The 11,466-nt window shown below is 56.9% G+C and overlaps 2 protein-coding genes across 2 annotated transcripts in view; one reads left to right on the top strand and one right to left on the bottom strand.

Annotated features, from left to right (window-relative positions):
- Positions 1-10,596, top strand: part of EGLN2 (egl-9 family hypoxia inducible factor 2) — an 11,188-nt gene extending 592 nt beyond the window's left edge. The window contains exons 2-6 of the mRNA XM_008057188.1: positions 721-1,778; positions 8,656-8,775; positions 9,291-9,427; positions 9,634-9,701; positions 9,959-10,596. Of these exons, the coding sequence (XP_008055379.1) occupies positions 942-1,778; positions 8,656-8,775; positions 9,291-9,427; positions 9,634-9,701; positions 9,959-10,014 (1,218 nt within the window). The 5' untranslated portion in view covers positions 721-941 and the 3' untranslated portion in view covers positions 10,015-10,596. The remainder of the gene's footprint in view (positions 1-720; positions 1,779-8,655; positions 8,776-9,290; positions 9,428-9,633; positions 9,702-9,958) is intronic.
- A 115-nt stretch (positions 10,597-10,711) lies between these two features.
- Positions 10,712-11,466, bottom strand: part of LOC103259634 (cytochrome P450 2F2-like) — a 3,834-nt gene continuing 3,079 nt past the window's right edge. The window contains 4 exon segments of the mRNA XM_008057298.1: positions 10,712-10,803; positions 10,806-10,892; positions 10,975-11,134; positions 11,340-11,466. The exon segment at positions 11,340-11,466 is cut by the window's right edge and continues 17 nt beyond it. Coding sequence (XP_008055489.1) covers positions 10,712-10,803; positions 10,806-10,892; positions 10,975-11,134; positions 11,340-11,466 — 466 coding nt within the window.

Raw genomic sequence — 11,466 nt, 5'->3', positions numbered from 1 at the left:
GGGCGCTTTCTTCTTTCCTCTCTCCTGTCCCCGAGTGCGTGAACCCTCTTCTGCCCTTCCCTCCGTCGCTGTCGACCCTCTTCCCGAGGCCGCCTTCCGTCGGTCTGTCTCGGGACCTCCCTTCCGTCTGGGTGTGTGTCTGCCCCCAACAGGCTTCCTCCGGTTGGGCTCAGGTCGACCCCACCACCCCGTTCTGCCTGGCGGTCTCAGGCCCTCCCTGCCGGCTTTCCTCCGCTGTTTTTCTGTCTCTGGGCTCCCGTTCTCTTTGTCTCTGGACTCCCCAGTTTCGTCCGTCTGTTGGACCCCCTCAACTCTGATTCTAGATCCCCCACATTTCTCTGGAACGCCGAGGCAGATTCCTCCTGTTGGTTTCCAACCCGCCCCTCCACCATCCCTTTCCCACTTGAAGCCCCCTTTCTCTGTCCGGTGGGGCGTCTGTGTCTCTGGATACTCCACAGCCCCCACCGCAGTCCTCTGTGTTTGGGTCATCTACCCAGCCTCTCTCCTCCCAGCCTTTCCTCCTCACCACCTCTTGGCTGTCGGTGATTCCCTCCAAATTCTCAGGGTTCTCTTCCTCACTCGGCCTCAGGTTGTGGGGGTCTCGGTAGCCAAGCGTGTCCTGGTGGGTCGTCCTCCCTGCTGCCCCTTCTGTCCCCCACCAGGGCCTGTCTGCCTTCTTCCAGTTCCTGTCACATTCTTTTTTTCTCTCTCTTTCTCTAGCCACCCTGAAGGGTCCCTTCCCAAGCCCTTAGGGACGGCAGAGGACTTGGGGACCAGCAAGCAACCCAAGGGCACCAGAAGAACCTCCTGCTGCCTGCCCTGCCTGACACGAGGCCCCGTGGCCCCCGGCTGCATCAAGTGGAGGAGGAGGAGGCGGAGGAGGGTGGCACCATGGGCCCGGGCGGTGCCCTCCATGCCCGGGGGATGAAGACACTGCTGCCATGGACAGCCCATGCCAGCCGCAGCCCCTGAGTCAGGCTGTCCCTCAGTTACCAGGGTCTGTGTCAGATCCTTTGGAGCCTGGCCGGGCCAGGATGGGTGTAGAGAGTTACCTGTCCTGTCCTCTGCTACCTGCCTACCACTGTCCAGGAGCGCCTGGTGAGGCCTCAGCTGGGAGTGGGACTCCCAGAGCCACAGCCACCTCTACCACGGCCAGCCCCCTGCGGGAGGGCTTTGGCGGGCAGGATGGTGGTGAGCTGCGGCCATTGCAGAGTGAAGGTGCTGCAGCACTGGTCACCAAGGGGTGCCAGCGACTGGCAGCTCAGGGTGCCCGGCCTGAGGCCCCCAAGCGGAAATGGGCCGAGGATGGTGGGGATGCCCCTTCACCTAGCAAGCGGCCCTGGGCCAGGCAGGAGAACCAGGAGGCAAAGGGGGAGGGTGGCATGGGCTGCAGCTGCAGCAGTGGCAGTGGGGAGGTGAGTGCTGGGCTGACAGAGGAGGCACTTCCCTCCCCACCTGAGCGCCTGGCCCTGGACTATATTGTGCCCTGCATGCGGTACTATGGCATCTGTGTCAAGGACAGTTTCCTGGGGGCAGCCCTGGGTGGCCGCGTGCTGGCAGAGGTGGAGGCCCTGAAGCGGGGTGGGCGCCTGCGAGATGGGCAGCTAGTGAGCCAGCGGGCGATCCCACCGCGCAGCATCCGCGGGGACCAGATCGCTTGGGTGGAAGGCCATGAGCCAGGCTGTCAGAGCATCGGTGCCCTCATGGCCCATGTGGACACCGTGATCCGCCACTGTGCCGGGCGACTGGGCAACTACGTCATCAACGGGCGCACCAAGGTAAGGCTGGGCGGTTGCCTTCTGTCGAGGGACTTTGCGGCACATTTGGTTGTGGCCCAGTGCTCTGGGCATGAGTGGGTTTGGAGACAGACTTCTGGGGTCACAAAAGGGTTTAGGCAGCTTCAGTGGGGGGGTTGCTCTCCACTGTTGAGACTGTGGGTCTCTGTCCTCCCTTTGGGTCTTAGTCTGTGCATCTGTAAACCAGGGACTAGGGTTAGAGCCTCAGTGGTTCTTGACCTTGCTGGGAATCCCCTGAAGAAACTGACGAGGAGTGCTGACATTAATAGCTTCCTGCCTGGACATAAACCCTGGCGGGGTTCATGGCCCCCCTTATGTCTGTTCATGGGCCCCAGACCAAGAGTAGTCGAAGTAGACAGGCACACGTTTCTGCCTCTGTTTCTCTACATGTTTGTCCTGTCCATGTCCTTCCCCGTTTCCCTGTCCTTCCATCCATTCCTGTCTCTTTCTGCTGGCCTGTCTTGTCTGTGCTCTGTCCATTCTGTCTCCCAGGCAGGAGAATCAGAAGCTGGAGCTGAAGGGTGACAGTGATGAGCGAACAGCCGGGCTGAAGGAAAGGATGCTGCCTGCTGTGCTGAGTGCCTGGCCCTGGGCTGCACTGTGCCCTGTGTGCCTACTGTGGCATCAGTGTCGAGGACAGGTCCTGGGGTTGGCGCTGGGTGGCTGCTTGCAGGCCCAGATGGAGCTCTTCTCCCCAATTTTCCCACCCATCCCTGTCCTAATCCCTATCCTCCGTCCCTTCTGTCATGATTGTCACTTCGTCCCTGTTTCGCTTCCCTTGATCTTTTGCCTTTGTACGTGCTTTATTTTACATTTGGTTTTGGAGGAGTAGTTCTTTGTATTTTTTGGAGCCTAGGACTCTCTGAGAATCTGGCAGACCCCCCCTTAAGAGAAACGTTCATTTGATTGCAGCTTATGGGCAGTTACCAGGACCTTGGGAGCCTCCAACTGCCAGTTCAAGAACCTGGGGTCAGGAGCCCTGCACAGGACGGTGGTCCATAGGACTTTTTCTGCCTGCTGAAATGATCATCCTCTTCCTGGAAGGGTGTGAGGGCCCTGACCTTGAGTCAAGGCCTGATGTCCTTTGGACGAGGCCCTATGGGTATGCCTACTACTCAGCACCAGTGATGCCTGGCTGATGGCATCGGATGTGTTGTGCCCACAGGTGTGAGGCTGAGCTCCTGATGTCCCCTCCCTCCTCTCTCAGATCTTGTCTTGGGTTCTGCCTCTGTGTGGCTTTCCTCAGGCTGGAGCTGGCTCAGGGACCAGGGCTCCCCAGGGGCTGAGGCCTGTTTCCTCCCCACCCCAGCTGGAACTTGTTCTACTTCCCTCTCCCCTCCCGTTACTTGATAGCTGGAGCCAGAGCCGGCCCCTCCCTGGGCTTGGCTCCTGTGCAGGCGACAGTGTGGTCTCCCTGGCTCAGCATCTTCACCCCTGGTTGGTTGGCCTCACTAGGGGGCGACCAGAGGAGCTGAGTAGCCCAAGGTGGGACATGGTTTTGAGCCTCACTTTACTAATTTACTGAACAGGGCAATCAGGTTAAATCCTGGGCTAGTCTATGGCAGTTTGGGGAGAGGAGGGTAGAGGGCACAGATCTCTTCCTCTTTGGCGTCTCTGGCTTCCCCCTTGGTTGTGAAGGGGGACAGGGCCCTGGCTAGTCCTGGGACTTTTGTAGCCCTAGGTGACCCTTATTGCCCTAGGGAAGTAAGAACAGGCCAGAGTGGACTGGGAAGAGAGGGAAAGAGTAAGCCCAATCACTGGAGTTCCTCCTGGACCCTCCCCTCCCCAGTGGGACAGCAGCTCCTTTCTTTCCTGCCTTCAAAGGGCCGATGTTGACTTCAGACTCTGGAGTAAAGCTGTGGGATGCTCAGGTGGGCTGCAGCAGCTGCTGTGGAGGCACAGATCACTGTGGCTAGGGGTTGTTCCTGAGGGAAGTCTTGTGTCCTCTCACCTCCCTCCTCTCCCTGGTGCCTGTGCTCATTTGACCTGCAGGCGGGAGAGAGTTGATGCCCACTAGCAGCAAGGGCTACCAGAGGGGACTCTGGGAAGGGTCCAGCTGGCATGGATTGCCCCTTTAAGAGCAGCTTAGAGGTGGAACCAGCTGTCTTTGGCCCTGTCACTCACTTCTGATGTTTGTGTGTGGGGGGGGTGTTTGGCACATTGTCACTAATAGCCTTTTTAATTTTTTTGAGTTGGAGTCTGTCGCCCAGGCTGGATTGCAGTGGCAGCTCACAGCCACAGCGACCTCGACCTGCTGGACTCAGGCGATCCATCTGCCTCAGCCTTCCAAGTAGCTGGAACTACAGGCGTGTGCTGCCACGCTCGGCTAATTTTTTGATTTATTTTGGAGTCGAGATCTCGCCAAGTTGCCCAGGCTGGTCTGGAATCCCTGTGCTTAGGCAGTTCTCTCACCTAGGCTTCCCAAAGTGCTGGGATTACAGGCCTGAGCGATCGCGCCCTGCCACTAATAGCCCTCAACACTTTAGTTTCTTGGCTCTGGTCCCACCTGCCCCTTCCCTGAGATGGGAGGGGTGGAGAGCAAGTTTCCTTGTCTGCTGCTCTTATCCCTGAGGCCTGAGGCTTTCCCTTGTGGGGACAGGAAGTAGATGCTTTCCTTGGGGCCAGAGGATGCTCCCACCCCCCAAGGTATGTGTGTGGGGAAGGGTGGGGCCTTAAAGGGCAGGTTCCTGTCTCTGTCTAGCCTTTTTTTTCTTCTTTTTTAAGTTGGAGTCTCACTCTGTTGCCCAAGCTGGAGTGCAGTGGCACACTCATGGCCACCGCAGCCCTGACCTGCCGGGCTCAGGCGATCCTTTCGCCTCAGCCTTCCAAGTAGCTGGAACTACAGGAGCATGCCACCATGCCTGGCTAATTTTTTGATTTATTGTAGAGATGAGGTCTCGCCAAATTGCCTGGGCTCCCGAAGTGCAAGGATTATAGGCGTGAGCCACCACACCCAGCCTCTGTCTAGCCTTAATGCCTGCCCGAGTTCTGTGTATGCAGTGGGAGACCCTGTGTGAGAGTGTACAGGGCAGGATGGAATAGAGGGGTCTGGGGTTCAGAGGAGACCCAGAGGAGTGCTCTCACAGATAGTGCACTGGGGAGATGGGCCTTGGCCCAGGCACTTTTGTGTGGTTGCTTTTCAGACCAGTGCTAGGTAGAGAGATACCTGTGCTGATTGCGTGCTGAGGGGAGTGGACAGTGAGCCACAGTATTCAGTGTGACCCTTGACCTGAATAACAAGGAGGGCTGGGGGAAGGGTGTCCCAGGCCAGGTGCAAAGGCCTTGAGCTACACCCATTGAGGCATGGTACAGCTTAATGGGGTTGGGGGACCTTGGAGGCTGTGGTCAGGAATTTGTATTTTTCTGGGGATGCTGGAGAACAGGGTCTCTAGCTGCTGTTTGGGGACAGCAATGGGCCCCTTCCCGTACCCCTTTGTATGCACAAGCAATGTAATCCCGGATTGGATTCTTAACTGGGGAGGCCTTGCCCATCTCTAATCAGTGACTCACTGATTCCAAGCCTCCCAGGTCATGGCCACATTCTTTCCTCCCAGAGAGGTGGTTGCTAAGGTGGTGACCTGTCTACAGAGTGAGCAGTGCCAAGAAAGTTCTCCCTCTTGAATGTTGTAGTGTAGGGGCCACGGTTTTCCCTGAGGACCTTCTCACTAATTTTGTTTTGTTTTGAGTAGGAGTCTCACTCTGTCACCCAGGCTGGAGGGCAGTGGCACGCTCCTGACCACTGCAGCCTCAACCTGCAGGGCTCAGGCGATCCTTCCGCTTCAGTTTTCAAAGTAGCTGGAACTACAGGCACATGCTAGTTTTTTTTATTTACTATAGAGATGAGGTCTCGCCAAGCTGCCCAGGCTGGTCTGGAACCTGTGGGCTCAGGCAGTCCTCTCACCTCTGCCTCCCAAAGTGCTGCAATTATAGACGTGAGCCACCGTGCCTGGCCTAATTTTTTTTTTTTTGGCGTCAGAGTCTCACTGTCGCTCAGGCTGGAGTGCAGTGGCCCACTCACGGCCACTGTAGCCTTGATCTTCTAGGCTCAAGTGGTCCTTCTGCCTCACCCTTTCAAACAGCTAGAACCACAGGCGTGTGCCTCCACACCTGGCTAATTTTTTGGATTTATCGTAGAGACAAGGTCTTGCCGAGTTGCCCAGGCTGGTCTCGACTCCTGGGCTCAGATAATCCTTTCGCCTTCACCTCCCAAAGTACTGGGATTACAGGCGTGAGCCACCACGTCTGGTCCTTCTCACTGATTGTACCCTGGTGCTGCCAGAGATAATTGTCTGCTTTCTGCTGCTAAGTGACTATAGATGGTGGCAGCCCTCCTGGCCTTTGTTTCCCAGGTCAGGTTCTGTGGTGGATCAGGTGCATGTGTTCCATGCAGAGCAGTTTAACATCCACACTAGGGTGAGCCCTGGGATAATGTGTTGGGAGGAGTCTTGTCGGGGCACTGAACCTGCCATGGTGTGTGTGGCTAACCTCTGTTTTGGCTGCAGACACAGATCTGTTTGTTCATGAATGTTTATCTCGGGGTTGTCTTTACTGGTCTGGGCCCATAGGTGTAGCTGAGCATTAGTGGGGGGCAGAAGCAGCAGAGTTGTACCTGGGTGGAGGGGTCAAGACAAGTGGACCCAGCTGGTAGAAGCTGAAGGGTCCTCGTGCCAGTCCTCCCCTATTTGCCTGCTGCCTCATCCAGCACCTCCAGTGGCTTTGTGTGAAAGGCAGGACAGGAACCTTTTTTATTTTACTTTATTTATTTCTGAGTTGGAGCCTCACTCTGTCGCCCAGACTGGAGTGCAGTAGCTGCTCCCGGCCACTGCAGCCTCAACCTACTGAGCTCTGGCCTTCCAAGTTCAGCCTTCCAAGTAGCTGGAATTACAGGTGCGTGCTACCACACCTGGCTAATTTTTAAAAAATTTATTGTAGGGATGAGGTCTCGCCAAGTTGCCCAGGTGGGTCTTGAACCTGCGGGCTCAGGCAGTCCACTCACCTCGGCCTCCCAAAGTGCTGGGATTACAGGCTGAGCAGCCGAGCCCGGCCTATTTTTTTTTAGTTGGAGTTTCACTCTGTCGCCCAGACTGAAGTGCAGTGACACACTCCTGGCCACCGCAGTCCTGACCTGGCTCCGGGGATCCTTCCGCCTCAGTCTTCCAAGTAGCTTGGACTACAGGCATGTGCTGCCACGCCCTGCTAATTTTTTATTTACTGTAGAGATGAGGTCTTGCCAAGTTGCCCAGGCTGGTCTTGAACCCGCGGGCTCAGGCAATCCACTCGCCTCGGCCACCCAAAATACTGGGATTACAGGCTGAACCACCGAGCCCACCCACCTTTTTTATTTTTAAATGGCGTTGCAACCTGTGCTTTGCCTTTTTATCATGTGGCAGGCCCTTTGCTGGCTGTCTTCCCAGACGTTTTTATCTTGTTCACTTTCCACAAGAACCTGTGAAGTAGCCGTCAGCTCCATTTCATGGATGAGGAGCCTGAGACGGGGAAGTGAAGTCAACTGCCTAATGTCACAGCTCATGTGGCCGCATTGAGACTTGAACCAGGGAATTGGGTTTGCAGAAGTGGCTGAGCCCTTTCCTTTACCCCACTGCCAACTTTCTGCCAGCTCCCTGATAACTGCCATCCCTGGCCCCTGGCTGTAGCTGGGCCAGAGAAGTGGCAGCTGTCAGGCAGAGAAGACAAGAACCCTGTAACCAAACCTGTACACACAGAAACCAAGACCTGGAATGAATCCTCTTAGATCTGGTGAGGGTGGTGGTGGGGGGAGAGAAGTCCAGAACCTTCAAAATTCTGTTCTCAGGGGTTACTTGCTACTGCTGTAAACAGAAAGTGCATGCCCCCCAGTTGAGGCAGTTGAGGCCCATTCAGATGATGGGCTGCCAGCAAGTTGTCCTTGGAGTTGGAAGTAGGTCTCACTTTCCATTCAGGCTAGGGTTTGGCTTCTTTTCTTTTCTTTTTTTTTTTGAGTTGGAGTCTCACTCTGTCGCCCAGACTGGAGTGCAGTGGCCACTCCTGGCCACCGCAGCCTCAACCTGCTGGGGCTCCGGCGATCCTTCCGCCTCAGCCTTCCGAGTAGCTGGAACTATATGCTACCACGCCCAGCTAATTTTTTGATTTATTGTAGAGATGAGGTCTCGTTAAGTTGCCCAGGCGGGTCTCGAACCCGTGGGCTCAGTCAGTCCACTCACCTCAGCCTCCCAAGGCTCAGGATTACAGGCTGAGCCACCGAGCCCAACTGGCTTCTTTTCAAATGTGTATGGGACAGATAATTTGTTCAGATTCTTTGTAGTGAATGGCCGCAGACCTCAACATTGCTACACATTAGAATTCCTGGGAACCTTATGGAATTCCAGGTCCCCCTTTAGGCCAGGTATATCAGCACCTTAGTGGTGGGCATGGGCATCAGGGCCTCAAAGCCCCCAGGTGATTCTACTTTGCAGCCAGGGGTGAGCACCTAGGGCTATGAGGCCATGTCCGTGCACACCTGAAAAAGTTCAAATTGGTTTATTCTATGGAAATGTCTGAGGTGGGGTTGGGATGTCTTTAAAAAAAAATCAGACCCTTTGCTACCCGTTGAGCCCCATCTGGGTGCTGAGCCCGTGGCATTTGTGTGTTGGGGGAGTAGGCTCTTGAGGCCCAGGAGCGGAGGCTTCTGGTGGACTTGGGGATGGGGTCTTGGCTGAAAAGGGAGAAAAATCTCTTGGGGCCGGAGTCCTCGGGTCCCAAGACACTCTGGGAGTCAAGGGAAAGACAAAGGGCAGGGAAGGATGAGAAGGGAGGTAATGGCTGCTTCCCCAAGTTGCACCTGCTTAGCCCCAGTAAATCCACCTCCCTCCCTCTCTGCCAGGCCATGGTGGCATGTTACCCAGGCAACGGGCTGGGCTACGTGAGGCACGTTGACAATCCCCACGGCGATGGGCGCTGCATCACCTGTATCTATTATCTGAATCAGAACTGGGACGTGAAGGTAGGGGGTGAGGTTTGGGCTGGGGCTGCGGCTGAGGTTGAGGCTGGGGTTGGGGCTGGGGTTGGGGCTGGGGTTGAGGCTGGGGCTGAGGTCGAGGCTGAGGCTGAGGCTGGGGTGGCATGGCATCCATCCCCTTCATTTTCCACTCCCTCCTCAGATTCTGGCATTCTCCGGATCCTCTTCTCAACCCGCAGGGGGGCAGTGCAGTCTGGAGGGAACTGGCACCTCCTCCTCTGTAGCCGTGTGGTGGGAACTCCCCCCTTTCCGGGAATGGTGCTGTCTGCTCAGCCCCACCCGGCCTTGTCATGAGCACTCTCCCCCTTTTCCTGTCTTTAGTAGCTTCCTGCCCATCTCCATGGTGATGCAGACTCTGGGTTGTCATTCATTTTAAGAGCCCGGTGGTGGGAGGGGGTGATTTGTGCTGATTCTGCGCCCCCTGGCGGGCTCCTGGGGTGCAGCGCAAGGCAGAGGCTCCTGGCGGGACCAGCCATCTTCATCCTCTGGCCTGCCCCCAGGTGCATGGTGGCCTGCTGCAGATCTTCCCTGAGGGCCGGCCTGTGGTAGCCAACATCGAGCCACTCTTTGACCGGTTGCTTATTTTCTGGTCTGACCGGCGGAACCCCCACGAGGTGAAGCCAGCCTATGCCACCAGGTACGACCCATACTTTGGGGGTGTGCCCATGTGCTCCCCCTATGCCAAGTCCTGTCATATCTCCAGGGTGGCTAGGGAGTGATGAAGTGCTGAGGGGGGCATCGGTGGGAACAGAACTAGGTGGCTCAAGGGGCTGGCTCCAGCGTCACTGTGGATACAGTGGCTGGGATTGCAGGAAACTGATCTCCAATCGCCATGGTCCCCAGGTACGCCATCACTGTCTGGTATTTTGATGCCAAGGAGCGGGCAGCAGCCAAGGACAAGTATCAGCTAGGTACCTGCTTCACCCTCCCTCCAGTCCTTCCTATTCCATGAGCCCAGTCGGGCCTCAAGCCATTCTCTTTCTATACCTCATCAGTCTCCTATTAAATCCCACTACTTATTTTTCCTCGTCTGCCTACCTTCCTTAGATGGCCCATTCACCTAATACCCCATATCTTCCTAGACCTCTCCCCATCTTTTCAAGTTTCCCTTGGCCTTCTTGTGCCTTTCCTGGTGACTCATTATCTCCTGTGTCCCTCTTACCCCCAGCATCAGGACAGAAAGGTGTCCCAGTACCTGTATCACAGCCACCCACGCCCACCTAATGGCCAGCCCCAGAGCTGCATGGACAGACAACTTCCCCTGACTTCAGGAGAACCTTGGGCCTCGTGCTGGCAGTCCCCGGTCTTGGGTGCCTGCTCCTTCCCCGCCACTGCTGCTGCTTCTGACTTTGCCTCTGTCCTGCCTGGTGTGAAGGGCTCTGTCTGTTGCTGAGGACCAAGGAGAAGAGCCCTCTGCTGCCCCATGATGGGAGCTGGGGTTGTGACCTGGACCAGGGTCAGCATTGGGGGCTACCATTACTGGAGCTGGGGGCCTGAGCCCTGCCCTGTCTGAGCATGCCCCCATTAAGTGTGAAGAGCTGGGAGGAGGCAGTCACTTCCCACCAGGATGCAGGATTTGGGGTTGGGGTGAGTCATGGCCTCTTGCTGGCAAGGTTTGTGGGGGGGACCATCCCCAAGCCCTTCCACTCCTGCAGCATGGAATGTGAAGTGACTCCCCAACCCCTTTGGCCGTGGCACCTTTTGGACTGGGTTGCCGCTGCTTGGGCAGGGTAGAAGGTGCCCAGAGGAGCATGGGTGTGGAAGTCCTGTCAGCCAAGAAATAAAAGTTTACCTCAGAGCTGCACACATCTGACTTTTCCCTCTTGATAACGAGACCTTGGTCTGCAATTCACGGCCTTTATTGACTGAGGAGAGTACGGAGGTCTGAGGCCCAGTGAGTCCAGTGTGGCAGAACCTGACCTCAGCGGGTCACTAGACAGAGCTGGAAGGATGGGGGGACGTTGCCCAGGCCAGTGCACTGTGGGGTGAGGTCGATGTTGGCAGGGTTCCCCAAGGGAGCAGGCAGAATCTCTGGAGGATAGCCGTAAGGAAGACGAAGATCTCTGAGTGTGCCAGGCCTGTGCCAAGGCACATCTGCTTTCCTGGGTACACAGGGATGCTCAATGAACACCCCTTGCACCCCAGAACCAATCCAGGCTGGTGCCCTCCCTCCCTGTCCCGGACCTGTGGCAAAGGGCATGAAAGCGTCATGGGTCTGGAACTCGCCTTTGTCATCTAGGAAGTTGGTGGGGTTGAAGCAGTTCGGATCCTTGAATTGAGTGGAGTCCGGATGCGCTGACACAAGCAGGGGAATCACCAAGGTGCCCTGGAGATAGTAGATCAACTTAGTCTCCTGCAGGGTGGGCTGGTGTGCGTGCCTCATCCCTTCCCCCTAAGGTCCTTACTGAGAGCTCGAGGGAAGACGGGTCTGCCTTCCTGCTCCCAGGGCTGCGGGTTGTGCGTCCAGCAGAGCCGTGCACGCCCACTGCAGCCGAGCTCCGCGAGCAGGCGCTCCAGACCCCCGGGTATCGAGGGCAGGGAGTAGCCGCGCAGTGGGTGTCGCGGGTGAGGGTGCGCGGCAGCCCCGGTGGCAGCACACTGACGAAGCGCTGGACCTCGCGCAGCACGGCGTCTGTGGAGGGCAGGAGCGTTCGGTCCTCCAGGCGCGGGCCGCGC

This window comes from Carlito syrichta, unplaced genomic scaffold (assembly GCF_000164805.1).
Source record: "Carlito syrichta isolate Samal-C Ts95f unplaced genomic scaffold, Tarsius_syrichta-2.0.1 Scaffold86295, whole genome shotgun sequence".
Lineage (NCBI taxonomy): Eukaryota > Metazoa > Chordata > Mammalia > Primates > Tarsiidae > Carlito > Carlito syrichta.
Note: the sequence above shows the minus strand (reverse complement) of the source record. Positions and strands in the feature narration are given on the sequence as shown.